The sequence below is a fragment of the Ptychodera flava genome, chromosome 13 (genome assembly GCF_041260155.1).
Source record: "Ptychodera flava strain L36383 chromosome 13, AS_Pfla_20210202, whole genome shotgun sequence".
NCBI lineage: Eukaryota > Metazoa > Hemichordata > Enteropneusta > Ptychoderidae > Ptychodera > Ptychodera flava.
Window position 1 is genome coordinate 13,868,998 of NC_091940.1, and position 26,407 is coordinate 13,895,404.

At 37.6% G+C, this 26,407-nt stretch overlaps 1 protein-coding gene across 2 annotated transcripts; it reads right to left on the reverse strand.

The window, feature by feature from the left end:
- Positions 1–192: 192 nt before the first annotated feature.
- Positions 193–26,401, reverse strand: LOC139147510 (uncharacterized). Of its 2 annotated transcripts, XM_070718627.1 has the most exons (10): positions 26,262–26,401; positions 20,143–20,317; positions 17,263–17,312; positions 14,217–14,287; positions 12,718–12,795; positions 10,701–10,925; positions 9,252–9,446; positions 8,599–8,649; positions 8,295–8,409; positions 193–4,898 (listed from the first exon to the last, which is right to left on the reverse strand). In XM_070718627.1, the coding sequence occupies exons 2-10, from the start codon at positions 20,289–20,291 to the stop codon at positions 4,591–4,593; spliced, it is 1,242 nt and encodes a 413-aa protein (XP_070574728.1). In that variant the 5' UTR covers positions 20,292–20,317; positions 26,262–26,401; the 3' UTR covers positions 193–4,590. The 2 variants fall into 2 exon arrangements, with proteins under 2 accessions (XP_070574728.1, XP_070574729.1); XM_070718628.1 differs by lacking the exon at positions 12,718–12,795 and having other exon boundaries at positions 26,262–26,400.
- Positions 26,402–26,407: the final 6 nt, after the last annotated feature.

A 26,407-nucleotide genomic window follows, 5' to 3' on the forward strand; every position in this document is an offset into this window, starting at 1 on the left:
TTATGACATCCTGCCCACTAAAAGCCGCTGTCAGAAACAGAAAACCTAATTCGTGTCTAGCTGCTTCATAAGAAATCAGGTACAGCTTGATAAAATGTTGAGATTGAGAAGGAAAGACGTATACAAAAATGATTCAAGTATGCTAAAGCCAACTATGCCTTGATCTAGGTTAGAAAATACAAAGACAGGAAAAATTTACATGAACCTTTAATTTCAACATTCTCTGAACTTTTATTTCATGGAATTTTTTTGACAATAATAAAACATTATTTACAACCTTATAGTAACCATGATATTACAATAAACCTTATAGGTAACTTAAGTACGAACAAACTATTCTATCAAAATTTGATTCATGCAAATGTTGTTTTAATGTGTACAAAATATACAATCTAGTACTATAATGTACTCTATCAATGAACTTTTCTGGCTGGCAATTGCATCGACTGCCAACAAAGCAAGGGCGGACAGGAAAAAGCTCAACTCAACAGTTGATGCACTGGAAACCAATGGTGAAAAGAAAGGAGCTGTAAGAAAAGGGGAAGGTAAAAACATTGAAATGCACATGCAAAGTTTGAAAATACACTTACGAGTAATCTTTGCAAAAGTTTAACATGTAAAACATCCACATCAATTTCAAAAGAGCTGAAACATGCAAATCAAATCTGGAAATTCTTTCTTGTCACAGATTTTCAATAGTATCATTTTTCAGCAACAAACTAAATAGTCAGATAAAGCTCTGGAAGCAACCACCTCAAAATTAGGTCTCCGTATTAGTAGATAAAATCTATGAAATATTTCCCGGTGCTTATTAATTTGTTTTGCATTTTTCAAAATAAGTAGAAAACAGCAAACACCAACATTGCAACATGATTATGTTATATTGTACAATAGACTAACATGGACACCCCCTCCTATTATAATATTACAAAACATGGCAGTCATTCCATGCTGTTTGTTCTCAAAACTTCGGTTTTGCACATTAGACAGTGAACAATTTGAATACATCACAATCACTCACAAAGATGATAGCCACACAACCTACATATTTTTGGAACACATATCATTCCATAGCATATATAAATGAAGACTAAGAAACACAAAAACCTTGCCACCATTTGATCAATTCTACAATACAGAGGAAGGCTTAAGGTACAGTTACTATGACATTTGACTGGACATGGAGAATACCAGAAATAGCACATCAAGTGTAATCAAATGGTGACAACCTGGTACCCATCTTCCTTACAAAGCTCTCAAAGTTTCAAATATTCAAATTCTGCGGTGGTGTTTCCTTTGCAAGAAGAAGTCTACACCAAAATGTCGGAGAAATCATATCAATAATCAATCATTACGAATGGAACAAAATATGATATTGCATAGGCAGAGATGTACATGCAGAAAATTCCGACTGCAGCGTTTGGGTTTGGCACAAATTTACCAATACAAGGAATGAATGAATATACATGAGGGAATGGAAAGACATAATAATATCATTACACCACACAAATATAAATTAAACAAATTGATGATGTTGAGAGTGAAATAGAAACAGGAACAACTCTTAAAATCGAGGTCATACTAAAGTTTTGGAAGGTTTGCAGTTTCTATGACAACACAAAGCTGACATAGAGAAAATTGAACTATCTTGCTAAATAATTCCTTTTACATTACATACTTTACAGCTACTTAAAAGATTCCATGCACTCAAAGGCACACTCTGTAAAGATTTGCGAACAGATTTTATCTCCAGCTGGACACAACAACACTACAGAATTTAGGCAATTGAAATTTTTCTGTCTTGCGACACAAGGCTGTTGAAAAACAATCATGGTTACACGACCAACCTATTTTTATGCCGCCCATAAATGAGACCTTTACACCAGTTGCAATAAGATTGAAGGGAATTTTAAGGTGAATCTGACCTCTATAGGTGTGATTCTACTGCTTTCATTTTATGCACAGAAGCTGCATTAAGTCCTTAGTGTTACAGCTTTTCACTAAGGAACATGCCCCCAAGGCCATGCATCGTTTAGGCTTTTGCAAGCTGTGCATCTAATGGGCTCGCCAGTATTAAACAGAATAGAAACTGATGTAAATTGAATCAGCAGGGTCTTTTTGTCAACATTCTACCTCTGGAATACAAATTTGCAGACTCTCTTTGAAAGGAATACACTCAGCCTTGCATGAATGCTATCAGCCCTAATTAACAGAACGTGTAGTCACACAGTCAGTTTGAATATGTTCAGCATGAACAAATGATAAACAAATATTTAATGATCAGGCAAAAACACAAAAGCGGTTTTTGTTCGATACATTTTGATTTGCTGAGACATTCACTGGCTTTCATCCCTGGCGATTGTCAGCACATTGTGATGTATTATTCAAACCAAAATATTGCAATTCAATAATAATGACTGGGACAACTTGCTTTCTATAATTTACAGAAAGATACCGGCTTGCCCATGATAAGTATATGAACGTGAACAGCCTGCAGTAAATTACATTTTTGTGTAAGTGTGGAAATACCCAATTTTTTTTCTTCATGGATTCTACTGGGATATTCAAATATTTTTGTGAATAATGAGAAGACTGGTTGGCATGGACATCATATGTCTAAAAATAATATTTTCCTCGGCTATGTAAATTGAAATCGTTTTTATTAACAGGTGGTAACAGAACATGTGGAAGACAAGGACACTGCGATCTGACTAGAGGGACACTTTTTACCATGAATTTTGAATTCATGTGTGTTATTGCTGGTTTTAATCACCTATTGAACCTTACTGTACTGAAAGGGCATTATAACAAGAAATAACAGACTTAATCATTTTGTACAATAGTTAAACCAAAAGTTGAACTGAAAATGGTACAAACAGAACCATGTGCACAACAAACGTGCACAGAAATAGGTCTATTTCCACACCCATTTGTACATATGGGTTTGTTGTACCACCATCATGTGATCTCTTGACCGTACTGAGTCTGTGGAACAACGCGCGTCCTTTCAATTCTACTGGAGAAGAACCATTGTGATTGTCACAGACCAATGTTTGCTGTCAGGACAAGTAAATTGCAAAATGTGGCCACTAGAGGGCTCACATCTTGAATGCAATATGACAAAAAGCAAAATTTCAGTAATTACATTGCTGTGTATTTACAAGATTCTGTGATACAAAATAAAAAGTAGATATACTGATTGGAATGTTTTGAAATTCTATTGCCCAATTTTAAGATATATCGCATGTAACATTATACAATTTACTACACCAAATTCAGACTTACAAATAAACATTCTGTAAATTGTATAAAAATACAAGAACTGCCGAAGAACATTTTATAATGATGATTTTCAAAATAACTTAACCACTAACAAAATTTCATGAATCATGAGACTTTACATTTTGATTTGCATTTTTGTAAATTATCGTCATGCATGGTGAGGAAAAATCGAGAAAAGGAAAAGTTCAAAGTTAGTAAGAGTCATTATGGTATATGGCTACCAAAACTGAAATAACACAGCAGACTCAAAAATATTTAGTCGCAAAAAAAAAAAATCATCCTGTTTGTCTGCTGTCTCATCGTTAAATGTTTTAGAAAATGATAGTAACGCATGTTTGCCTGCTGGTACTCCATTTTCCCTTGTCAGACAGCGCCCTCTATGGCAAGATAGAGTACGCATGCAGGATCACACAGCAAGAAGCGGCAGCACTATAAGGCGGCTTACATCACTAGCTGACACAAGTCGCCAAAATGTGATTTACCACATCTTTGTGCAACAATGATGACTGTGAGGGACCAATAATCTAATGCATCAGATGACAGTGCTTCCATCCAAAATAAAAGAATATTTAGCTTGGTATACATCATACGTTTTAACACGTGGCTATAATAGAGTTTCATGAGTGACATCTCATGTACAATAATACCAAAATTCTCATACACCATTGTTACCTCAGGCAGTGGTGAAAACCTTTCTTAGACAGCCATCACTGCTTCAAGTGTAACCTGTGACCATTCCAACATGTCATTCTAGCTGCCACTGAATATACAATGGCAGAAGTTTATTGAAGAATAAGTGATTTAAAGGGACGGGGTCAACGGGACTATGCGTGTGCGACTTTCTTGTTTACAAACAATTTATTTCATGCATCATGTCTAGATGCATCAGGTCTACATAGCTGCAGCATTTAATTTTATGATACACATTGTTAACAAACATGTTTTAACTTTCATCAGTCGCTAATGTTCCCTAGATACAATAATTACACTGGTCGTAGGGTGCCTGGTAACCTTTGAGAAAACTTGTGACGACCCCCTCTCTTTGAAAGTGGTCACAAATGTACACCATTCTTGTTTCTGTTCCCAGAGCATACTGCAGAATTCTTTTAACACCTTTATTTCATTAGAAAATGGAGACATCGAAAGCATTTTACCCTTCTGTTATCCTTTTATCTGACCCAACCTGACATGCTACAGCGTCCACGCACGACCTTGAATTGAAATGAAAATGAAACAGCAGCATACAAAATATCATTCTGACAAATGTTTGAGCAAGAAAAAGTTATTTTAAGTACATTTACAAAATGTTTATATTGCACCATCCTCTGCGATGCCTAATCTTTGCTGCAGTAGTCTGGTTGTCTGTTTGAATTCCTCTTCCATCTGTCGGACTCGTTTCAAATCTTCTGACACCGTATCTTTATGCGCGAGACTTGGAGAGCTATCCACTGGGAAGTACACATGTGCCTTCTTCTTTTCCTGTGCGACCTCTCTCGGCTCGATGTTTGGTCTGGGGCCTTTCGCCGACTTGGCTCGGGTGGTCGTTGTGCTTGAAACCTTGGCGGAAACTGGACGGGTGGTTTCGTACTTGAGTGGACGTTCATTTTTCGGGAGTACTAAACGGTGGGCAAAGGAATGGCATTAGAACTTTAACGGTAACTTCATCATGAAACAAGAAACACTGACGGGTTGTCGAACTCAGTATCTATTATGACTAAAAATGAGCACATCACCAATGAAACTCATTGCACTGTGGTGAGGACTTAAACTTTTTTTCAATTATTGTGCGTAAATTTCAGATCCTTTGAAAAGTTTGTTGTTCAAAAAGCTGCCTGTATTTTCAACTTACAGTATTCCGGACATTTGTTATTCGGAAGTTCAAATTGTATTTTCGTTGTAGGATTTTAGCATATTAAAACTAATATTATGGTCAAGGTAGAGGTGGTTTTATTTAGGCCAAAAAAATAATAGGTTTGTTTTTGGACATTGACATGTGGCAAAAATCATGCGTGGCGTGATTTTTTTCAATTTTTTTATATTTTGGTGGAATTTGATACATTTCCCCCTTTTTTCCATAGGGGCAAATGAAAAACAGGGAAAAAAAAGAGTTGACACGCACACTTTGAAGTGATGCGAGCGGTTACCAGAAACAAATCAATTTTTTTGGCCTTATTATGCTCATGTTGTAATTATCCACTGTCTGTAAGTGTGTGTGATCTCTTTCAATCATCAATAGTAACACTCAATGGTTCTGATATCTGACAGTGGTAACAATGCTACTACTCCACTGGTTTGCACCAGTACAGAAGTGGTATTACCACAAACTGATGACATCATACATGTATCTGCCATAGACAAAGCACAGCAGTCCATGATGGCAGCACTAACTACAATGTATTGCGAGTACCACTTCTGTAATGGTGACTATTGGTTGAATTTTCATGGTTCATGAGGGTGATTTCTCAAAACTCATTCTCACGGTTTTTACTATAGTGATGCACCTAAACTCTGAAACCTACAAAATCAACTTATGAAGGGATGAAAATAATTTAAAATGTAATGCAATATTAATTCAAGGAAGAGTAAAATCAATGATACTGATACTCTGCTGTTCTCACTGTACATAATGTTTGAATACTACATCTACCATACAGATTCAGTGGGCAATACCTAATTCTTTCCCACCTCTCAAGCTCATCAACACAACTATACATGTACAGTATTGCTACACAGGTGTACACCTCTGCATTACTTGGAAGATGCCCTAATTGTGATGTTTACAGCGTAAGAAAGATAAAGTATGAAGTTGTAAAAACGAAGCTAACACAAATGACAACTGGTGATGAGTTTTAGATACTTAATAGTCACACACTGGTACACTATGATGCGTCTGACTTCATAGACGAGGTACGTTACTGAGGAACTAAACAAAGCTCTGCATAAAAATGATTTTGTTCACAGTCACATAGTACAGTTCTCAGTTGGGTTCGATATCAGTAATAATTTATGCAGTCATAGTGTAATGAGCATATCTGACGTGGCATTTAACTTGGCATACAATGCAACATGGTCATGGCATTAAAAAGAATAGACATGACAAGACATGAAACAGTACTGATATAATGGTTGCACATTGGCGATAACATAAAAGTCACAAAACCACAATAACACAGCTGAGCCACAAACTGCTAAAGGAATAAAAGACACTGCATTATGTTGCAAAAGGTCTTGACAGAACATGGCAATCAGTTCACATGTACGTTTCGCAGCCATGACATTAAAAACGGCCGTAACACAGCACAGAAATGCCATGACCAAGCGTACTGTTACAGTAGCATTATTATGACACAACATGGCAGTCATGGCACAACACACATGATAGGGAAACATCACACACACTGTAGCAATTTTTGACTAACTATTCATGACACAGCATGGTTACCATGACGGAAATCCATGTACACAACATAGAAATAATGACAGAACATAGAAATAACATAGTAATCATAAAAGCAACATTGCAAATCCAAGGCATGTCAACATCGCATTGAAAACTACACAACATAATCAACTATGGCAGGAGAGTGTCTCTACTTTTCATGCACTACACTGTCCTGCAATGGCAGCCCCATGAACATAAATGTACAGCCCAATCTCAGTCATCCACTATAATCTACGCACAGTGCAAGTTCTAAATGCTACAATCAGAGAGTATACAGTCTGAATGAAGAACAGCAAACACTTGATTTCTACTCAAGGACCATGCATTATTACCTAGTAACAGCTGTGCTCTGATAGCTGGAAAAAGGGCACATGAAAAAGAAAGGTTTGGAGAAATTCTCTTTTCAAGATATCTTATTCTTAATGGCATAAAGTACAAACTACACAAAGTACTGTTGATGTGACATGGTTAAAAGATTATGACAAAGTCAAGAGATCATAGAAGAAGAAGGAAAAGTGTTGTCTAGTGGCTGATGTATAAGAAATTGCATCCTATATTAACACAGCAGCAATTTGTTGGGAGCATTTTTGTAACGATAGTATGTGCCTCTGCAACAGATAAATTGGACTTTTAATCTTTTAAAATACTTTTTTGATTTACCACTTGTTGGGGCTCAAGTTATCATTTGCTTATTTTTGTGAAATCAAAAATGGAATTTTTCCTAATAGTGTTAATACAGGGATGGGGCCATTTTGAATTTCAAATGTCAGTAAATATTTGATCATGTTTCTCTACCAAATTTTACACAGTGACCCCTGATTTTTATTCTTGATTTGGCTAGGCAATTGTTTACCATACCAAAACTTTGATCGAAAATTTAAGTCTTTCAATTTCAAGGCACAGACCACTCTAATAACCTAAAATCTGATCAATGTACCCATGCAAGCTGCAACGGTGAAAGCCTCTGTACGCACACACACAGAGTAACACACACAACTTTATCCCCTTAATGTCATGCAATAGTAGTCAATGTTAAATACATGTATGTGATGAATTCCAAATTTTGTAAACATATTTTAATTTGTAATTCTTCAAGAAAGTCCATGATTATGAGTGAACAAAGTTTGAGTAGACATATTATTACATCATTGGAGAATTTGCAAACACTAAATAAAGTTAGCAGAGATGGAAAACTGCAGCCAGCTTTGAAATACTACCGGCATATGACTATTTTATTTGGAAGTGAGAATTTTCCTACGTGTGCACAGTACTATTCAAAACTGGGCAATCCCGAGAGATAACAATGAAAATCAAACCAAGCCATACTAACAGACAGATAACAGATGTACACCAAAGGTCATGTTGTTTTAAAGTCCAAGTGGGATGAAAACAACGCACTTGAAACCACAACATTATTGTTTTTCTGTTGTGATAGTGCCCATCAAATCCCAGGGTCATGCTACTTTGAGAGTCAAGAGTGCATAACAGAAGTGATATTGATGCCATCAAAGATATTGAAATTAATATTCTCTTTACTAAGAGCTGGCCACAATAGATCTGCAATACTCACCAGCGCTCTTCGGCCGTGCCCTGGCCATGTCTGCCTGCTGTTGTACTTTTGCACTGGACGGTCTCTTGGCTTTTTCTCTGTCGGGTATCAGATCTCCTGCTTCAAAAAGACCAGGCTGCAAACAAAAGAGGATTTAATAAGTCAATACCCACACTTATTTTCCTTTTCAGTGAACAACAAACCATACAAGTCTAGTATTTTATTTGCTGTAAGGGCTGCGCATGTTTAATGGTGACTCCTTTTGCTTTCGTTCAAGTAGTGTCTTTGCTGATCAAAAACACACAAAATCATTGCACCATCTTACCTGAACAAATCTATCAACATTTCTTGTCCTTTCAAATGTCCCATTTGTTACCTGAAAGGGAATATTTCAAATTGAAGTAATAACCTCATCAAAAGACAAACATTTCAAGGTAATCTATGTACTTGAATTCATAAAGCTACAAACACAAATGAACATACTGTTTTCATCAGACCCATCAACAATCCTGACTACCGATTTATATTTTTCAAAGATCAAAATTACATCTGATGTTCAGACCTGTTGTTAACTTGGACTGATGTTGTATGTTCAAGGGATCTTTGGTGGAAAATTGGTGTGTGAGAAAGGTGTGATGAAGCCTGGCAGGGTTTGTTCATAAATACTACCGGTATATGATATTACAGTAGGACGAGCTTGCTTTCATGTACATAGCAGGAGTGCAAGCGAAATAGCATTACATATACCTGGTTATTGTAGGGCTAATGGCCTATGCAGTCATCAGATTCAGAGTCAAATATTCATAATGTAAAAAATGAATCTCTTATTTAATTCAAAGGATTTCATCTGCATTCTGATCCTGATACAAACTTCAGCCTACCTGAACAACTAACATGTTTTCTACTTAAATCAACTAGGATTACAATAAACAGTCAAAAAATTCCTTTTTGTTACATAGCGAGAGGAGACATCCCTACCCTGGTTCTGTTGGTATCTTTGATGCCTGATGACGGCTGAAGGAAAAGTGAAATGAGTTCGTCATCTACTTCATAATTGTCATTGCTGTTGTCTGTGGTTTTTGCCGAGACTGGTCGGTACAAATGATGATGCACAGGAGTGCGTCTCTTCAGCTGCTTCTCCCTTTCTTCAGCTTCTCTTTGTTTCTGTTCTCTCTATTGCCATGGAAATAACAAAGAGACAGTTTAGTAGAAAGTCAGACATTGACAATTTGTTGTATCTCTCATAATGAGTCAATGTGTTAAAGAATACAGCACAACTTTTATCAAATAGACAGATAATTCTGGTAGGATCCAATGAAGTTAGTCAAAGTTCTTTTACACTGGTTGAAAGACATCTAGCAATTTCCTTCAGCATTTCTTGTTATACATGTATGTGATCAATTGACACGAATGTTCTGCCGACTGAAAAATAATGAACCTAGCAGTTGTGGAAGTTCTGGTTGATAAAGGCAGAACGTGCCTCTCATTTCAACTGTCTATGTTCAAAGCTAAAAGTTTTGTTCAAATTTTCTGCAAGGAAACCTTAATATCATTCCCTTTCAAAATCAAGAATAAAACTCACGGGTCATCAAGCAAATTTTGTGACAAAAGAAACGAGGATATAAAATTTACAGATATTTGAAATTCAAGATGGCTGCTATCAGTATCAATTTGAACCCTATGGCGAAAATGAAATTTTGTTTTTCACAAAACACAAGCCAGAGTAAAATTCATTCAAAATGAGTCCACAGTAGCACCATACCAGGAAAGAATTGTAAAAATTTGAGTCTGAATATCTGTCCCTGAAGTACATTCTATCTGCACTAGCGGTCCACCTAATGGCAAATTTGATGTGTCACTGACTCAAGAGAGCGTTTTGTTCTCTCAGGGAGAATGCGCCTCAGGAACAGATATTTGGACTCTCACATTTCCACAATTTTTTTTCTAATCTTCCACTTTTGGGGGCAGTTTTAAAGCTCTTTGAAAACGAAAAATTTTCATCCTCTTAATTTTTCAAAAACCAAAAATTTGATTTTTCCCTATGGAGTTAACAAAGTGATGACAGCCATTTTGAATTTCAAATGTAGGTAAATGTCAGGTAATTTGTCAATTTTTTTTGGTAATTTGGTATCAAATTTTGCAAAGTGACCCCTGATTTTTGTCCTTGATTTGGTAAGAGAATGGTTGAAAGTTTTATTGAGGAAAGTTTGAGCAAACGTTTAAGTCTTTCAATTTCGAGCTGTGTACCTGTACTACCTTAACTCATGAAAATTTTATATCCATCATGTGCGTAGGACTGAATCATACAAAGTTCAAGAAAGTCCTTAATAGACTCAAAGAAGTTAAGAAGTCTGTACGCAAAAAGTTGCACTGCTTAACTAGAATTGAAAAACTAAAGAGAAGCTTTATTTTATGTATACCACTCACCAGTCTCTGCTGAATAAAATGTCTATCAACATCCCCGACTGTCTTGACAGAGCGTCTGGGAAGATCATTCATCATGTTCCTATGATGAAGCAGTAACTCTTCCAAGTAGTCTATCCTTCTGGTGAGGTGTTTCTTGGCCTGCTCCTCCGCCTCTATTTCCTTCTCTTTGTAGTACCTGTTCAGCAGTCCTATGGCCAGCATTGCCCAGTTGTTAATCACTCTAGGCTGTGAAAAGTCAGATTTTGGTCGTTAGGGTGATACAAACTGGTCCGTGTAACTTAACTCCAAATTTCCAGTTTTCAAATATTACACCATGTATATTGTTATGCATCCATGTAATATGAGACAGATATTTCAAATAATTTTTTAATAATTAATTTCAAATAATTTAACGTGTTTGCTAAGTTCCTGATCCTCCTGCTGATAATCTTTGAATTCCTTTTTTGTCCACAGTAATGAAGGCAGTAATTCTCAGTATGACACTGTAGATATCCATTCAAAAGACATCATCATCTCCTCAATGAAGCTGATCTACATGAAAGTGTGAGAGTCTGAATCTGAATTTTTAATCATTGGGTTTTAATCACTGATTTTGACAACTCGTTGGCTAGAATAGTTGTCACTTTGTGTCTGATGCTCTTTTAGAGATGAATAATTTTACGCTGTTCTTTGAATAATTTTGAGCTGTTCTACCTAAACCAGTGTGCAACAAACTTCATGCATCCTTAGCAACCATCATGTGATTCAAAGTTGTGAACCATTCCTGTCCTTTTTACACAGTGGGTATAAAAGTTGATTAATGGACAATTAAAGTGATATGATGTTGTGACAAAATTACCCTTAGCAGCTTAGTATTATGAATGCGTATAAACAAACTGCAATGGCAATTTTAACTCATTGGCTATAAATTTAAAATTATTTGGATTTAATAATGAAAGATTAATTTTAAAAATACACACAATTAAAGTTACTCAGAGAATACAAGTAACTAATTAATTGCAACTTATACTGGAATATTAATTAACCTTTTCACCCAATGTCTCTGTGTAAAGGCTAAAATTAACCACTGAAGACATTGACTATTGTGGACGGTGAAAAAGTTAAAGAATATCCCATAAGTTAAACAAATATATATTAGATACATTAGCTGAATTACTGTTATGGCATGCACTATGTTCATAAATGTGAAATTTTAACGTAAGCATTTACAGCAAATGAAAAGTTACCTACTTGCAACGATACAGCTGTTAGTCATTTTAAGAAAATGAGAGTTCAGATATTTCAGTTTCCTTGTCAAGATTTATTTGAATATGAAGACAACATATTCCTCATGAGTTATCAAATTCCAAATAAAGTAATTACTGCAAGTACAACCACAGAAGTATCAGTAATCTAATGAATATTCATCAGGTGGGCAAATTTGGAGTGGTACTGACCAGTCAGAGTGCTCATAATACTATAGTAGTCAACTAACAGCAGAAATTTTCTCAATGAGCTGATTGGTTGGTTATGCTGGCAGTACAGTGGGTAAGAAATGTAAACATGTACCAGCCTAACAGCATACATACATGACAAAAGAGTCGTAAATTTACTATTTCGTACAAAGATTGATAAGGGCTCCAACTTGTGACACTGTTCACTGATCTGAAATCAGGTTACCATGATAATGCGCTGTATGTATTGCAAGCAATAACTGCCTTTAATGTCAGCATCATGTCAGAAAAACTTACTTGGTTTTACTTTGATATTCTTACAATTTTATTCTTATTAGCTAAAGTGATGGTGGACTAAAATATGCCAAAACACCTCACAGCAAAGTATTACACTAGATACATTAACAAGGAACCAAATATCGGTTAACAGTTCCTAAAACCAATTCTATATTTAACTTCACACACCTTAATCATTAATGAAAACCTTGTTATCTTATTAATATTAGTCAAATCTTAATGTTAAGTGACCATGTTATTTAACTCTTTTTTATTATTTTTCTGTCACCAACACTGTGAGACCATACCTTTGTAACATGTGTTGTGACAGATATGGGACCTTCTGTGATGAAAGACACTGACGATGAATACTTGCCACGTGGATGCTACGGGTAGAAATCAGCATTTTCATGAGCCCTTGATAAGCCCTTATACCTTTGTGGACTAAAATTACAAGTGAACTGATCCAATTCTTTGAATTCCATATGTTGCAGTCACACACTTACAGTTTAAATACCAAGTGAAAGTAACAACATTATAGCTCTCAAATCGCATTATGCCTGTACAGTGTTCATATCTTATGACCAGAGTTTGGAATATGAGCAAAATTTTATGTGTTCATATGCCTCTCTTTGACCCAAACTGCAGTGATTGATGTTCAATTCATACACAAGGCAGGATTCTCCTCAAGGGGATTATGGGTGGGGCACCTCTGTAATTTTGGAAAAATCTATTCGAATGTTAATGACTACGAAAAGGAATTTATTTGCGTAAAACAGGAATATACAACTGATGCATTGTTATGTAAATTAGCTGCCCCTCTTTTTTTTTCCAAGTTGTGGAGAACACTACAGGGGACACTAAGTATACTCTTATTACTCATCCACTATGTATCAAATGCATGTAGATACATTTATACTGTACAATATGTAACTATGCGCTACTCCTAAAGGTATGGATTGAAGCAGTTTTGGTATAAATTTGGATACATGCTTCTTCAATCCATGGAATGCTACATCTATCAAATGGAGTGCATGATCAATAAGATTTTTTAATACGGGTCAGTTCACTTTAATATCAGCCATTCATTTGTCACATTGGATTAAAAATAACGCAATTTGAGCTCATTATGGGTTGGTTACCTTTATTTTGTTTTCATATTCAAAGTTCAGTCCTCTACATGTATGACGAAGAGCTTCTGGACATTTCGTCTTAGAAACTCATCGACATCGATGGTATTAAGATGGAATATGCCTTAGGGACAGATGTTCAGAATCAAAACTTTACCAATACTTTTTCAGTGTATCACTGGTGGGGGCTCATTTTAGAGCTCATGGAGCAAATGAAGTTTTCACCAGTTAGTTTTGTGAAAATTGAAAACTGTATTTTCCCCCGTAGAGCTAACACAGAAATTGAGGCCATTTTGTATTTGAAAAGTCAATGAATATTAGGTTATCTGTGTTACTCTTGCACAAAGTTTTGCCTGGTGACCAATTTTACTGCTTGATTTCAAAAAGGAATGGTTTAAAACTCCCTTGTGGAAGTTTTAGCAAAAGATTAAGTCTTTCAAGTTTGAGGCGTTTACTACCTTAACCAAACAAAGCAATAGGTGTTTAGTCTAAAACAGAGTCTATTAACCTTTGCCTCACAAGGGTCTGAAATGGGTTGCGCATAATGGTCAGTATCCCTTGACCTGCACTAACTTTTATGGCAGGAGCCCCCCTTCTCCTCTCATTTATTGCATTCTTAGCCTCTATACCTGACACTTAATACCGTTGATGGTGGATTGAACACTTGAAATACATACCTTGGGTTCTGCATGCACAGCAACCATATCATTTTCAACTTCCTGGGTTGTCATGTTCGGTGGGGCAACACCTGAAACACACACACATTTTATTAGGACATGTATATATATACTACTTATCGCTTGGGAAAACCATAATCATTATAATTAATCTCATTTTTCTGATGTTATCAGTAAGATTTTTTCTACATTTACCAAGGGGCGAGTCTCCTGAAACTCTCAACTTGGCACATACCAGGTATTTTCTGTAATGTTTGTTTTTTTATTTTTCTCCTGATCAAAATGTTCTTCAGGCGAAGTTGAATCCTGTTGAACATATTTACATGTATATACTGGAGGCTGAAGAAAGCATCAGTTGCATGTACATGTAACATAGACTTCAAAGTTAATATTTGCTAATACATGTAGCGATGGAAACTTCTTGTCAAGAAATGATACTGTACTTGTCCTGGGTACAGAATACATGGTACACACTTGTAGCGTTCAGTGTTAAAAGTGGAATGATGTTAAAATGGAATTTCTTATTTTTTGTTTTTAAGTGTATTGTCATACACAGTGTATCGGTCATTGTAATGCAACAAAATACAATTATCATACGCAGAATTTCACAGTTATCTATACCATCACATTGCCATGCAACGTTGTTTTGTCGGACATTTTTAGTGTTTTGTGTACGGTTCTCAAATTTCATGACCAAGTCTCATATTTCTTCTGCTCAATAATGTAATCACACAGGTGACCGCGAATATTTTACAAACAAATGTCAAAAAGGGATTCTTCCTCCAGTACAAATACATGCATACATGTACAATTTCCCACATACTGTTCCCATTAATGATATTTTCCCTGGTACAGCCAACAGAACACAAATCCATATTTCATGCTATATCATGGACGTTCAAGGGACACAAAACATTTTCACACATGGTCTCAGGTGTAACACCATGTAGACTGACACCGAAAAAGTGTCATTTGCACACCTGCATAACATGGGGACCGATCTTCCAAAAACCAATATGGTTTTTCTTTGTGGGGCCTTTTACAGGTTTGTGCAACAGCTGGACCACTTAGAATTGTGTTGATTTGTAAAATTTGTTCAGTGGAGGCTTTCTGTAAATGCCAGTTCATCTACATGTATGTGCATGCATTTAAAGGTCTGGTGAAATGGTCCCGTTCGTATGACTGAATATCTTCCAGGGGGTCAATACTATTACACTCGCAACAGAATTGCAACTTAAAAGTACGCGCAAGTGTTAATTTTTTTGATATTTCTATGCGCGGCTTTCATGGGGTCATTTTGCGACACTCAGGTCACGCCCATAGCGGGGATAATAGTTGGCCGTCTGTGACGTCACAGGTGTGTTCATTTACATCGAATAGCGGTCCAACGCCGCCTTATCTCTGCCCGGTATCCGCTAACAAAACAGGCTCCAGTGTTCGCGCTGCCAATTTGCCACGTTCGCCAATGCGAATCGAAATCCGAAGTGGCGAAAAAAAAAACGATCCTAATTCGCCACAGCGGCGAACTGATTTTGTTTAAAAAATATGGTAAAATAAAGAAAAAACGTTGGTTTTTTAGTATTTTGTTTAATCTGCGCTTCTCTCTCGGCGATTCGCAAAAACTGTGTCTACTTCCGTATTATTGCGTTCTTTCCGTCGTACGTATTTGCAATCGAGCCAAGTCTCGCGAGAGATTTGACGTCATCTAGTCTAGTGTAGAGCATGCATAAATGGCTCTCGCGAGAATTGAAACTTTAGACACACGCAATCGAGCCCTCGCGATAAATTTGACGTCATTTTGTCTGCATGTACAGCGGGCATAGGAACGCTCGCTCGCGAGAATTGAAACTTTTGCTATACATAGCAGACATACGCATTTTAATCGAGGCAACAAGGATCGGTGTTGCAGTTGATTTACATTGCGGTCTCGATGTTCTGTGTTGTGCATTTTAATCACAGTCTTCAACATTCCATGTTGCGGCCGATTTGCATCGCGGTCCTCGTGGCCCGGTATTCCCCGTTGTTCTTCAATTGCCGTCCCAACGACGCGTTCCGTGTTGCTGTCGATTTGTATCATGAAGGACTCTACCTCCATGATTTGTATCACGATCTCTACGTTCCGTATTGTTGTTCGTTTTAATGGTAGTCTATTCAGTGTTGCTGTTCATGCAGCTGATTTGTAGTTATAGTGCATTTTAATCACGGTCCCATTTACGTTTTAAGTTACTGTCGATTTGCATTGCGTTCCCGACGTTAGCGAGTAGCGAGGCAGGCTCAGCCGAGGGACCGTGGCCGATCGTACGAACCAGCAGAGACAAGCACATTATGGTTCAAACACTCAACACTTGACGGGAACTTGAAAAAGTTTACAGTTGAGCCGTTCATGTTCTTGCCGCTGTCACAGCCACCAAAAGAACAACGTTCTCCCATAGTGAAGGAGGACACTGTCCTGATCATGTAAGCGGAAACCCTAGAAGTTACCCCCCGTAGGGAGCTTACGGAGGTGTGAAATACTTTACTTCCCGTTATGAGATACGGCGTCGGGCAAACTTCGGAAAGCCGAAAAAAGTCGACTGGAGAGGCTCGGGGGACACGCCCACATTGCATTTTTCTTTTGCCATATTTCATAATCACGCGCGCTAAACGAAAAAAAAGAAATGAATGTAACTGTTTTATAGACCATCAACTGTATTTCTGTGATTTTGCAACATGGGCATTTCACCAGCCTTTTAAAATTAAAATCAACTAAATATAAGAAAGTGACAGAAACAACTTTCAGTATGTTTTCATCAAATGATGATAATGTGCTTTTGAGTTTAATTTCTCCAACATGATGCCAAAATGGATTTTAAAATAATGGAAAATCATATTATCCTTGTTATTACCGGTATGAGGCAATGAGTGTTTGACTGTACAGTTGAGTGTCAACAGAAATTCTATCCTCAAGGAGGAAATTACCACACCATTCATCATGTGAAATGAACACCATCCGTAGCTCAGATCAATTCGCAGGAAATGTTTGCAAGGCCTGGAAAGGCAAACCTACCGACAATATTGGCAACATGTATAGAAGCTGCTGCGTCTCCCAGCCATGCCCTGCAGAAACAAAATACATGAAAGAAGAGGGTGTTATGTAACATACATGTACATGTAGTGAGTCATTTCACACAAACTTATAATCCCTAGAAGTACATGTTTAATTTTGAGTCAGTGATAATAAAAAACAGCATTTTTGCTAAGGTTAAATGATTTGGTATGATTTGGAAACACCAGTGACATTGCTGTTGTGCCCTAATCTACTTGAATTGGTATACCAAAGGGAACCATGGCCAGTAAAATGACTGGGGAACCCTGGTAAAATTTACCTGCAAAACACTGAATAATGTGTGGAAATGCAATAGCAAAAGCCTCAAGGCAATAAGGAAGTCTTGGAAAGGATTTGCATTTTATCATCATGAATTATAACAAAGACGATTTTCTGTGTTAATGTTGAATTATATCTGATGGAAATGCCGCCATGGAGTGTTCTGTTATTGACTGGCTACAGAGAATCCATTCTGATATTTTTCCTACTTAAAAGTCTCTGGCACCGATATCAAGCTTTCTACAATATCTTGCTTTATTGCAGAAGAAGAAAAATTTAGCATCAGTTGTTACGAGGGATAAACTATTGGTGAAATCATTATCTGCTATAAATTGGTATCCTGCCAGGCTTATCACTTCCCAGTCGGCAAAAGTTGTATTGCGCCACAACCTATTGGCATTGACTGTTACAGCATGTTTACTCAGTAAAAAATCATGTTTACAGTAAATGTATCTCTGTTTTTAGGGGCCTTCACGCGTTCAAGTCTTTGTTAAAATGCAACATATGGTACATGTCGTGCCACCTATATGTACTGGTTTTAACTATAAACTTGACCTGAACTTGACAGAATGAAGATTTTCAGGATTGACACAATCATAAAGCATTTTTTCTTACTGAGCCTCAACTTATTAAAAGGTAAAATTGGCCATTTTCATGACCTAAAATCTGGGGCTACATAAAATGTTTCTTTTCTGCCAGTATACTCTGTATCATGGACTACATCCAGATAGGCATAGCACAAAAATATGCAGTGGCTTCACATTTATAAAATTGGTAAAAATTGGTTTTCGGAATCTTTCTTCAGGGCTAATTCAGTATTCATCCTGAAAACCATTAACCACAAGTAGTAAATCAACCATTTACAATATCACCTGGTCTAAAACACTGTATAATTCACGATACATGAGTGATCATGGTATTGGTCATTTTGACAAAGATAAATATAACTCATACTCAAATCATATAAATATTGCATTTGACTGAAGGTTATTGCAGGGAAATTTAAGACTCAGGCTGGATATGCATGAGTGCTTACACTCAATGAAGCATTATTCTGGCATCAGTAATGTAATATCGGGCATGATTATTGGCGGGGAAAAAAATGAAAGCTACACTTATGAACGTTTTCCTGCTCATTTCTTATCATGAAATATACATGTACCATACATATATATGTGTAATGTGCATGTGTAGTACTAGCTTGTAACACATTTAGCAACTGACTGAAACAAACCGCTGTATTGCATGGTGGTGTACTCCATTTGGTTTTGAAATGAAATTAGGTCATGTTCTTGATAAGATAGAGTGTTGAACAGAAACAAAACAATATTACATTTGCGTGTACTGTAGAGGCATTATTTCACAGGGATTCAATTTCACTATTTTTACTGATAAATGAAATCAGCTAAATGAGTCCATGTGAAAATGCCGAATATCAATAGACTCAAACATGTCAATTTAAAGTGGCACTCCCACTTGGTAACATTTTTAAAACACATTTTTTTAGTGCCAACGGTCGATATTTGACGTGGCGAGTGCGCGCAGATCGCGAGATATCAATAAAAACATGTCTTCAAAAAAGTAAAAGTTTGAATTCCGGAGGCCCACCTGAATTCAGCTTCCGAACATCGAACGTTCAGCACTGGGGCCATTGTCAACTAAGCTATGGAGTACGAGTCTACACTGACGCTGCTGTACGCCACAGTACCACTCGCGTCGGTGATCGGTCATGCCCCGTGGGAGAAAGCTGAGTCTTACTGACTTGGTGAAAAAATGAAAAACAATTTTTGCTGATTCCACCAGAATTCGCATAGGTGACTAGCCCATTACGTGCGGTTGATACATAGCGGCCACCGCGTGGTATGCATAGACGCATACCACGCGCGCGGCGAACCACACGTACTGTGTGGCAGACGACAAAATGTAGTCATCGGAGGCGGCTAATATTTTACACGTAAAAACTGATGTTTATGTGGTAGTGGTTAAAAATATAATACAACTGATTTAGAATAATGAAAACAACAAAAGGTAAGAAGAAGTTTTCAAAAACTGACCTGTGGTAAAGCCTAATGCTGTATATAAAGTCTTCGCAGTGGAAGGTAAAATTGCGTCGTTCGAACTTATTATGGACTCCCTAGAATATCGTCAATCAGAACAACAACAAACCTTCGGTGGATTTCGCGTCATAATCAGAAACGATCGTAAAACTTCGGGATGTGAAAAATACGCTCGGGAAATGACATGTTTTATTGATATCTCGCGTTCCGCGCGCAGTCGCCACGTCAAATATCGACCGTTGGCATTAAAAAAATATGTTTTAAAAATGTTACCAAGTGAGAGTGCCACTTTAAATCCCAGTGAAAGTTTCTCAAACATCAAAATACTGAAATGAAATCCTAGTGAAAATTTATGCTCTTACATGTACATTTCTCATTTTTCTGCTGGAGGTCAGCTCCTCTAAGTAATGCTACAAGTACTGTACATCTATGTCATACTGCTACATAACTGTTAGACCTTTACAAATGCTGTGTGACTTGACAAAACTGTAGGAATGTTTCTCACCTTTTCACAAGATGAATCAGGCAGTTCAACTGGTCCTGCACTCTCTGTGTCTCGGCTTTGCTCTCCAGAACTTCCTGCCTCATCCGAGCGATGGTCTCCCGGAATACCTTGCTGTCGATTCCCGCACTTCCTGCCCTCTGGCGATTCATGTTGAAACTATTTCAATTATTACACTCTGTAATAAATAAATAAATAAATAAATAAAAAATTAAAACAATTAATCATTTACAAATATATAAACCCCAAACAGTACATAATAACATTTTGAAAATATGTTAACAGGACAAGGATTCAATAGACCATGTTCCGAACCGCGCGAGACATTCCGAGATATCGCGAGAATATATGGTTCGCAGTGGACGCGTTCTCGCAACACAGGACAAACTGCGTAAAACAGGACAAGTCGCTAATTACGTTAAACACTGCATAAAATATATGAAGTTGCAATCTTTGCTCAGTTCTGCACGTTTTCTTGTTCCATACAAAGTTTGACTTGTTTACTAAGCTGGAAACCTGTTTCTACGGGCATGTATTAAAGTCTCGCGAGATCTCGCAATCAGCGGAACATCGTCTATTACAACTCAGGGGTTATCATATCAGACTGGCTGTACAGTGTACTGAGATAAAACATTAACAGTCGAGGGGCAAGGCTCTCTATGGATAAAATAGATGTAGGCAATGACCTGTTAATTTGTTGTTAACTGTGATGGAAGAGTCAATGTGATAACAAGACGGGACAATGAAATACGATAACTGCAACTTGGTCATGGGATGTGAGAAAAATAATTCAATTGGGCTGAGATGAATTGTCTCAGGTTTGTTGGTGAATTATTTCTGTCCCAGAATTGCTGCCATGCTGGTGAATTTCCGTCTCACAGTCACCTCTGGCTTGTGTGAAACAGGGCTCAGAGGACTCGTGTGAGACACTCCAATCTCAGCCCATTGAGGTTTGAGACTCTACCAGTATTTCCTCCACTATCTCTATCCAAATAATACACTGAGCTCCTGTATTTGCACGTATTTTCAATTGGGTGTAATTCGAGGATACTGCCCCACTGGCAAATTTCCACTTACACTGGACAGCTCTATTTCAATCAGCTGGTATATTTTTAGTAGCACTTACAGCCTTTTGTGTGTGAAGAGTGTGTGATGAAACATGAGCCTACATCAGAACACAAACATCAGAGTACTGTTCTAGATCAAATACCAAATTGATCTTGACGACTTTTTTATGTATCAGCACAGATGGGTACAGAAAGGTCCTTTTTCTGCCAACTACAATAATGGTAATTATAGATGCAGTAGCAATATTTACGTATTAAATGTAAATGCATGTCCGTGTGTTAGTTCTGGATCTTAAACAATAAGAACACAAATACACGCACAACCCCTATCCAAACATCAATTGACTAGATGACACTGCTGATACATGTGTGCATTCAATGTTTCATTCAATATCCTGTGAACAATAACAGAGTGGCACGACAAATATTTTGTTAATGCCTGAATCGTCAATGCTAAGCATATATATTCTGTACATGTACAGCTAATTACATAGGACTGGTATATTAACATCTTACAAGACAAGTTACAGTACATCTTATGGACATCAATGTCATCAAATAAACAACGTAAAAGTGTCACAAAACATATCTAGATTCCATACAAATGACTGGCAAAGTCATTTTTAATTATTAATGTATTTGACTTTGGTCCAACCACCTGCCATTGTTTTAATAGGACTGGCATAAGGTTGAAAGTCATAACATTCTATTTATACTATTGTTGATAATATCTGAATGTACATGTATGTATACAAACAATAGCAAAAACTTGGTGGTGATTCAGTGTTCTGGGATGGTCAAAAGGTGGGCTTAATAAGCTGTACCATGGACAGTCTATGTCAGGAGCATCTTACCGGTACTTCAATGCATGCACTGCAGAGTTTTTATGTAATTGTAACGTTATTATGACCCTTGTGTGAGTCTCTCGGTCATCTGTGTTACGCTTAACTACGGTCTCTCTTAGGCGGGACATGGCTCGACTTGCTTTTCGCAGCAAATGTCTACAGGCTTTCCAAGAATTGCAAAAATCTCAGGTCATAAAAGCACTATTGTAAAATAAAAGCCTTGCTTCAGTGAAACTGTAGAAATGTTGTCTGGACAAAGTTTTGACTGTGATGTTACAGTGCACAGTCAACTCATCCTTATCACTTGCAAATAAAAAGTTCACCTACAGGTATCTGTGGATACAGGTATTTGTGGATAACATGATACTGTCACATCTGTATAGCTGCTTTTCAACTTAGTAGAGAGGAAACATGTTTTTAACATTCCAGTACCAACTGAGATGGCACATTTGAAGGGATAGTAATGACAATCTTCTTGTGATACAGTTGTTCATATTGTAGAATAAATAAACTGAGAAATGTATGGTACACTTCCTTGATTAAATATTGACTTATATTATGGCTTATCATAACATAAAATGGGCACCCTAAGAGTCTATACATTATCCATTGGGGCAAGCGCCATAGTTGTTTTAGCTAGCAGATAATGCTCAAGAAGTTTTTATTAGGTGTGGCGTGGTGACGTTGCAAAACGAGACCCTCACTGTGAAAACAAAATTTTATCTGAAATTTTTGGTCACCACATGTAAATGATGATAAAAAGTTTGATGAGCCCTGGAATCTTAATTGATGTTTTGTTGCAGTCATGACTTGGACAAAACAGGAGGTCAAAGGTCATTTAAGGTCAGCAGAACCTATTGATTGTTCTTTCTAGGGCTGACGTCTGACCATTCCATTCACAGCTTGTCAACCAGGTAACTTTCATGAAATGTGAGCATTTCATCCTCTGGTGATACCATTGTCTCTTGAAACGTTGATGGTCCGTGAACAGATTTGACAGAAAACGTTCATTCATGCATTACAAGAGCCTTTAGAAATAGACCCTGCTGTTATTGAGTCTATCATGACGTTGAAAAATGTCCTCTGCCACTTCAGTTGAAACTGTCAGAATATAATGTGTGTTTATTGAACTGATTATGAACTTTGTCAAGCCAACAATCACAACATACATTTTGCAATCTATGAAAAAGCAATGAATCAGACTGGAGTGAACAATGAAAGTGGGCTTTAACTTTTCATGTGTTGTTTGAAATAAATTCACTTTTGCCATTTTAACGTGGCACTCAGTTTAAAACCAAAATCAGCAAGCACATTCTCATTCACCATGCAGCTCCTTGAACATTTTCACATAACACTGACATGTTGACAGCTGAAATGACAGGCTTATCACTGAAGAAATAACAGCACTCAGAGGTTCCTGTGTTTAATGAGAATAACATTTATAATACATACAAAGCGACCAGTTGACCATCAAACCGATGGACTGCCTTGTGGTTGGTCTATAAAGCTTTGCTTTGCCTTCCCTATACTTTCTAATAACAAATGCACTGATTCAAGAATAAAAATTTACCATACAAGAGAAACTAACAATTGGTATTGCAAATTTTCAGCTCGACAGAGATTGTCAAGAACCTCAGTAGTTTTTGCTACCGTACAATATACCTTGAAACTTTCTGTCCTACATTGTGCTCTGATTTTCTGTCACGGCTATAAAACCACTCATTTGACTGATAAATCTGTCCAGCCTATAAATATTACATCACTTGTGTCCCATGAGGTCAATAACTAAATTTTTCCCTCTAGTAACTGGCTATGAAAGCCATGGGAATTACTTCATTCTTATGGACTATGTCAAATTTTTGCACGCGACTCTGTTTCCTGGATACTAATATGCCGAGCATGTAGCTCTGTCTGAATGAGTCACATGGGGATACAAATTACGTAATTTTCTTGGGTAATTTTTCTTGGCTGGAGTCCTTGCACATCAAAACTACAGAGAAGTTCTAGACAAGGCAGAGATGAAACACACACTTTAGTTTTAAAACATGAAATTTATGCCAGCCCAAGTCATTTGAAAGTATATCTGTACATGTGAATGTGTTTAACCCTTTGAGTGCTGTTATTTTTTGGCACCAAAATTTTAGTGCAACATTTTACCAATATTTATGAACATTTCTGCAACTTTTTTGATAATTTTGGACCAAATGGACGCAACATTTCATTTGCCACAGTTTTTTTATCAAAATTTTGGCAAAAATCTGACAAAAATTGACTGAGGCGCGCTACAGAAAACTTATCCTCAATACTTCTAAAATTTACCATAAAGATGCTATATTCTTATAAATTTGGTATTTTACCATCAGACTGTACCAAGCTTCTGTACAGATGGGATTGCACTGCACCTACGAGTTCAGTTGGTCTCAGGCCAAATTGACAGAATGGATCATCTGTGTGCGCTAGCTGCAAAATTGTAGCTCTACGGTGAGGTGGTCGGTGAGTTTGGTTTTTGCGACCTCACTCACCAGTAGCGCTACAATGCTGAAGGCCCTGTAGCGTTCAAAATAAGAGTGCTGCACATGGCGCGGCATTTTGATGTGAAATCCCCACACATTACTGCATTTGGTCGTACCAATTTATCACTACTGAAGAGTAAACACTTTACCACACAAACCTTGTCATTTATGGGCTTTGGTATTTGTTCAACACGTTCCAAAAACATTTCTGGGAGCCACAATTACCAACTTCTGGTAATGGTGGCTCCCAGGAACACGGATGCCCCACGCTCAGTCAATGTTTATGGAACGCGGTTGACATGTTTGAACAAATACCAAAGCCTATAAACGACAAGGTTTGTGTAGTAAAGTGTTTACTCTTCAGTAGTGATAAATCGGCACAACCAAATGCAGTAATATGTGGGATTTCACATCAAAATGCCACGCCATGTGCGACCGGTCCTACTAATTACTGCCCGTGACTGCCCGTAGCTGCCTGAGGACTGCCCGAGAACTGCCCGGGGAAAAAGTGGGCCAAATTTCGCCAATTTTAACACTAGGCCAATAGGTTCAGTTTAAATCATGCCTAGCCAACCAAAAATATCATTGATTTGGCGTTAACCTGATGTTTTCTCCGGCAGTTTTGGTACACGGAAGACGCTAGGCTCGAAGGACGTCGCCAGCTTGCAATAGTGAGATCATACCATTCAGTCCGAGAGGTGGCAAATTAACCTCGCTGAGCGCGTACAGCCTGACAGCGTACCACCCCTTGCACTGAATGGTATGATCTGTCAATCAAGATATGGGCGTCTTTCGACTCTAAAACCTCTACAGAAAACACCAAATCAATGATATTTTTGGTTGACTGGGCATGAAATAAGTTCAACCTATTGGCTTAGTGTTAAAATTGGGCGAAATTTGGCTTACTTGCTCCTCGGGCAGTTCTCGGGCAGTCCTCGGGCAGCTACGGGCAGTCACGGGCAGTAATTAGTAGGACCCTGTGCGACACGCTTATTATGAACACTACAGGGCCTTCGGCATTGCAGCGCTACTGGTGAGAGAGGTCGCAAAAACTAAGACTCACGAACCGCCTCACCATGGAGAGCTACAATTTTCCAGCTAACCTGTGTGTTAGATGGGCAGACTAGACACCAGGTCTTGGCTGCTATTATACATACTATGATGATGACATACTGAAAACTGAACCAATAGGTACACTGTATGGCAAACATTGCCACGGAATAATATTGAACCTTGTCAACTTCATACGCGCTACGGTGTGTGTTTAATTTACTCATGGCACGCACCATTGCTGAGTTACATGGTTGACCAACTTGTAAAACTGCGACCAGTACACTGCATTACAGAAGCATGGCAAAATGTATAGAAATCTGAAAAGTTCACAGCCACCCAGCTGCAACACTGTAGCTCGAGGTTTTGCCTGGGTATATGGGTCGGACGGCAAGTTTGCCGTCCGACCCATAGACCTGGTGTCTAGTGTACCCATCTACCACCAAGGTGATTAACTCTGTCAGTTTTCCCATCCGACCTATGTACGTAACCTGGTAAAACCTCGAGCTATTAACTGCAGCTAACGGCCACCATGTCAATCAAAAATGCAAAAGTACGGGAAAATCGATACCGTAAAATGTTACAGATTCATAACAAGTCAAGAAAGCAGTTGAGTTAACCGGCATGTGTACTCAGCATGAACTTACCTGGTCTTTCTATGTCATTCACTCACGGAATGTCGTGTAAGGATACGGTGTGCTATATCATTTTCTCGAAAACAGCAACGTACATCTTGAATGACAACAAAAACGTACATCGCTTAACATCACGGGCCCCCTAGCACAGTAATTTT

Excerpts from the sequence above, each read along its gene's own strand:
- LOC139147510 (XM_070718627.1), bottom strand. The coding sequence starts at position 20,291 with ATGAATCGCCAGAGGGCAGGAAGTGCGGGAATCGACAGCAAGGTATTC. Across the intron at positions 12,796-14,216 it reads CTGTGCATGCAGAACCCAAG|CATCCACGTGGCAAGTATTC; the intron begins GTATGTATTTCA and ends TTCTACCCGTAG. Across the intron at positions 10,926-12,717 it reads TCACAACACATGTTACAAAG|CCTAGAGTGATTAACAACTG; the intron begins GTATGGTCTCAC and ends GACTTTTCACAG.